The sequence below is a fragment of the Cryptomeria japonica genome, chromosome 7, assembly GCF_030272615.1.
Source record: "Cryptomeria japonica chromosome 7, Sugi_1.0, whole genome shotgun sequence".
Lineage (NCBI taxonomy): Eukaryota > Viridiplantae > Streptophyta > Pinopsida > Cupressales > Cupressaceae > Cryptomeria > Cryptomeria japonica.
The window spans coordinates 378,167,661-378,172,910 of NC_081411.1; the positions used below are offsets into that span (position 1 = coordinate 378,167,661).

The following is a 5,250-nucleotide window of genomic DNA, read 5'->3' on the forward strand; positions in this document are numbered from 1 at the left end:
AAAATATTCAAACTAATATTATAGACTATAAAACTTCTGCCAAAAAGAACTGTTGAATGTATGAACTTGACATAGAAAAAAAAAAACATATCTAACATAACTAATTATAGCATAGAACATCCAAATCCTTGTGATCATGTAAACATGCAAATTAACGATGCTATCTCCTTCTGAGCATTGAAGTAAACAACTGCCATTATCACAAATTTAAAGAGAACCAATCATAATTATTGAAAAGTAAAACCTGGTTCAATTATACCTCTAAAACTTGAAACTTTACTGAACAGATTCATTACAAATATAGATCTTTACTTAAAATACATTAAAAACATGGTAGAGAATTCATTGAAGTTTATCAATAACAAAAGAGTCAAGACAAAGTGTGATAATAGATCATGGAGTATGATCCCAAACATTTATAATCTAATCCTAGAAACATTCATGATAATAGATCATGGAGTATGATCCCAAACATTTATAATCTAATCCTAGAAACATTCATACTAACATTATAGACTCTGAAAATTTGCCAAAAATAGCTCATTTTACTGAACTTGGCATGAAAAAAAACAGAGAGCATAAAACATAATCCTAGAACATCCAAATCCATATGATTGTATAAACATGTAAAAATTAGCGTCTTCGTGCTGCTGTTTCCTTCTGAGCATTGAAGTAAACGACTGCCAGAGGATGGCCGAGGGAGTTACGCTGAGCGAAGGCTCGGGTATTAAAGTTATTGCGCGACCCAGGCGGAGTGACGGTCTGCCTCCCCACCTGCTTGAACAGCACGAACACAAATCTGTGTATTCCTATCGTCGGCCGGGGCGGCTCATAGCTCATTAGCTCTATCCCTGCAAGAATATCCATAACAAACCTCTCAATGCTCACAAATCCAAAATCAGGATCAGAAAAACTCCTTTGCATTCTCTTAAAACAAAAAAAATTCATCAACAATGAACCAATTTTTCCCAATACCCATGGAAGCTGAGGTTGTAGCAGGAATGTCCACTACCATCCTGCAATCATATCCTAAAAAATCTTAGTCAAATAATTGTTTTTTGTAAACAGTTTTAATTTGTTTAGGTGATTCATCTAAAATTATATTAGTTTTTTTTAATAGAACTCAATATTAATTTGTGTAGACAGTTCATTTAAAATCATACTATGTTCTTCAAAGTAAGATCCACTTATGATTGTAAAAGAACCACTCGAACAAATCAAAACTTAATATGTGCTGTTTAAATCAAAATAACAAAAATAAAAAAGAGAAGAAATCCTTACCAGTGAAGATATTCACGAAGTGTTGGGTCACTTGGATTGGGAGCATCTGGATCCGTCATGATCTAAAACAAAACATTAGTAAAAATATGTTTCAAACAGCTTGTAGAAGTAAGAAAAAGAAGAAGAAGAGGAGAAATGGTTTTGCTTGCTTACAAGAGTATAAAAAGTTCGCAAGTCCTGGCTATCTCTTCCAATGTCGACTCGGGGTCTGAGTGCGACGGCGGAGGGTTTGAACTCGCAACCATTTTTAACCTGCTTGGAGGTGTACTTCACAGTGAAGTTTATGTCTGATGGCTCGAACATATCCACCACATCTCCTATGACTCTTGCTGTCATCACTGCATCAAGTGCAGAACGAGACATTTTCTTACTCTGCTTTACTCTCAATTTCACAAATGTGTGCTAAGAATTTGGTATGGTATGCCCCACAGTTTGAGGATAAGAGAGCAAAGCAGTGGGAGGATAAATAGATGTGAGCTGAAGCCTGAAAGGTAGTATCTATTCCAGAAGGCAAAAAGCGGAAAAAAGTGTCGATGACGTGGTATTCCCGAGCTTTCTAGTATTTGGCTTGCCCTTCGTGGCCGCATATTATCTACGGTCAAAAGTGTATCAAGTATGTTCAACGGACGGACACGTTTTGTCCCGGCTGTGTGTTTAATTGTACTTGGTTTCCACAAATTTGAAAAAGTAATTTAATTTCTCTTTTACTTTGTTTTTTATAGTTTATAGAAATAAAGTAGGATATATAGATGTGTTTTATATAGCATATTATATCATTAAGTATATGTTTAAATTATAAGATGTCTTAGTTAAATATCTCTGTGTAAGTGGATTTGGTTCGTCAAATTCATCCAATGATTGAACTTGGTCTGAATGCAACTCTACGAGTTTGAACGAATGGTAAGCATATATCAATGAGTCATATTTTATTATAAATGGGGTAATAGAATGATATGAAAAATACGATTCAGTTTGTGGATTTTTTAATTAGATTATGTGAGCATTTTCTTTAACGATGTTTCAAATCACACCCCATTATCTCTTATTTACTCATCGCGATGAAATATCATGAAGTGTGATTTGAAAAGTTGATAAAGATATATGTTCACATAATCTAATTTAGAAATTTGCACACTGACATTATGAACTATGTAAATTTCATGTCTTTATTTGAAATATATTTTATTTAACTTCATAAAAAGAAAAGAGATTTTATAAGGAATTTGTTTGTATTTTTTAAAAGAAAATTAAGATAAAAATTGTGTTGAAAATAGATTACGTGTCAGGCGATCTTTTTTATGAATAAAATTTCACATATATTTAATACAAAAACACAAATAAGAGTTTTAATAAAACTCTACTTCTTTGATTTTCATAATAATTAAGATTTAGTAGGAAGTCATATTTTTTTCTTTAAAATAATAAAATATATTGTAAATATTCTAATATAATATTTGCCAACCTTAAAATTTATTTATATTTTGTTTTCATAAAATGTAAATATTTATTATAAACTATTTGTTTAATATAGTATTTTTAACAAAATTGTAATAATAGATGATATAGTATAAAAAAATATATTAAAATTTTGTTATTAGTAAATAATTCACATTAATAATATTTAATAACTAATGATGAAAATATTAATTTCTATTTATGATTAAAAAAGTCACATAATAACTTCAAAAGTTTTGCTATGAATTGTATTCTGAAAGGGTTTGATAAGCCTAGCGTAGAGAATGATGCCACCTTTTTTCACATGCTTAGGATTGTTGAAAAATGGGTATAACATTTGTGAGTTTTTGTAAGAGGAAGTAATGCTTGGAGGGACTCTAATAATTTTCAAAAATAGTTTTTAAATGGATTTAGAAGGCAATCATATAGTAAAAGTAAAAGTAAAAGTAAAAGTAGAAGTAGAAGTAGAAGTGACACTAAAAAGTGACAAGGCTTCTTCAAGAGTTGGGGCAATTATGAAGGGTGTAAATTCTAAAGGGTGCAAATAAACATAGTCTATTTCTTTCTAAATTATTGATGGTTGATGAGGAGCATGTATGTGAGAGTAAAAATAGAGATCATAATTTTAGAAATTTGGATTCTATAAGACAACCAATCAAAGTTGTAGTAAAGATCCTATCACTAGAAACGAGGAGTGAGGTAGTAGAAGAAGAAAAGCATTATGCAAAAATTGAATCTATGACCTAACTTGTTGGATCTACATAGATGGATAACAAAATTATAGAAACCCTCTCTTATAAAATCTATTGTGATCTATCCATGTTCATAGAGTTTTCTTATTATTTATTGTGAATTCAAGGAGTTCATGGATGTTTTCTTGGCATAGGATCTACTGTAGTGCTTTTTCATACGTCAAATCTTGGTTTTTGCACTTTAATCTAATGATATAATTTTATTTGGTATACATAGTTTGAATAAGAACATTGAACCTCTAAATTTTTAGATTTCTTCCTTAGAAAACATAGGCAACACTCTAGGTAATCTTGTATCTTTTTCTAATGAAACAAAGAGTCACTCTCACTCTACTTATGCATGTACATTATTAGAAATAGATTTATCATAGGGCCTACCACTTAAAACATGGTTAAGGGTGGGTAAATTTTCTCCTTAAATAGTGTTGATGTCAATATAAAATAAAATAAAATCACAATATGAAGATTTACCATTGCCAATGAATTTTCATTTGATATGGATGATTAGTTTGAAATTGTAAAGCTACATGACGTACCCCTTAATCCTTGACATTTAGTCAAAGATGGTGGAACACATGCCCACCCTTATTCCTTGACATGTAGCCAAAGATGGTGGAACACATACCCACTTTTTTATCCTTCACATCTAATAAAAATGGTGGATCACATGTCCACTTTTAATGCTTGACATCTAGTCAAATATGGTGGAATGTGTGCTTCCTTTAATTTTTGACACCTAGTCAAAGATGGTAGAGCATATAATCTCATTTAATCCGTGATATCTAATCAAAGATAGTGGAACACATGCTCATCTTAAATCCTCATCATCTTATCAAAAAAGGTGAAACACATACCCACTTTCAATCCTTCACATCTAGTCGAAGATGTTGGAACACGTACCCATCTTTAATCCTCAACATCTTATCAAAAAAAGTGAAACACATACCCACTTTCAATCCTTTACATTTAATTGAAGATGTTGGAACACGCACCCATTTTTAATCCTCGACATCTTATCAAAAAAGGAAAAAACACATGCCCACTTTCAATCCTTTACATCTAGTCAAAGATGGTGGAACACATACCTGCATTTAATCCTCGACATCTTATCAAAAAAGGTGAAACACATCCCCACTTTCAATCATTTACATCTAGTCAAATATGGTGGAACACATACCTGCATTTAGTCCACAACATCTTATATAGCGAAGCACATACCCACTTTCAATCATTGACATTTAGTCAAATTGAAATAATATATCTAGCAAATCTTTTGAACGAATACGACGTATACTCCTAATTGCTCAAACTAAAATAGTACCCCAAACAAATTTGATGAAATTGAACAAATACTACGTATAATCGTTAATGTACATTAACTAAAATCGTACCCCAAACAAATTCGACGAAACCAAAATAAAATAAAATCCCACATATTATTTCCTGACAGTTAACACAGAGATATTCCCTTTGGCCATTGCTATCATTGGGAATCGTTCCTGTAGATAACGGTGGACACCTGTCGTGTGGAATCAATCAAGTCCACCTGTTAAAGCGACATGTCTTGGGATTCATTGTAGACGTGTCACCATAATAGCGGGGGCCGCCCGTTTTATGATTGAAGTACTGGCTGGCGTCGGTAAACCAAAATCTGAATATCCATTTATCATAGCTGAAATTTGAGATTAAAATTTATATTCCTTCGTTAAACGATTCGTCACCTTTCTTTTTCCTCCCCCTCGATGCTCCTTATCTAAATGTC

At 32.0% G+C, this 5,250-nt stretch overlaps 1 protein-coding gene across 1 annotated transcript; it reads right to left on the reverse strand.

Annotated features, from left to right (window-relative positions):
• Nucleotides 1–339: 339 nt before the first annotated feature.
• Nucleotides 340–1,726, reverse strand: LOC131030090 (protein HEADING DATE 3A). The gene is made up of 4 exons (XM_057960769.1): nucleotides 1,435–1,726; nucleotides 1,282–1,343; nucleotides 976–1,016; nucleotides 340–851 (listed from the first exon to the last, which is right to left on the reverse strand). The coding sequence occupies exons 1-4, from the start codon at nucleotides 1,642–1,644 to the stop codon at nucleotides 634–636; spliced, it is 531 nt and encodes a 176-aa protein (XP_057816752.1). The 5' UTR covers nucleotides 1,645–1,726; the 3' UTR covers nucleotides 340–633.
• Nucleotides 1,727–5,250: the final 3,524 nt, after the last annotated feature.

Excerpts from the sequence above, each read along its gene's own strand:
- LOC131030090 (XM_057960769.1), bottom strand. The coding sequence starts at position 1,644 with ATGTCTCGTTCTGCACTTGATGCAGTGATGACAGCAAGAGTCATAGGA. Across the intron at positions 1,344-1,434 it reads TGCGAACTTTTTATACTCTT|ATCATGACGGATCCAGATGC; the intron begins GTAAGCAAGCAA and ends GTTTTGTTTTAG. Across the intron at positions 1,017-1,281 it reads CTTCGTGAATATCTTCACTG|GATGGTAGTGGACATTCCTG; the intron begins GTAAGGATTTCT and ends ATATGATTGCAG.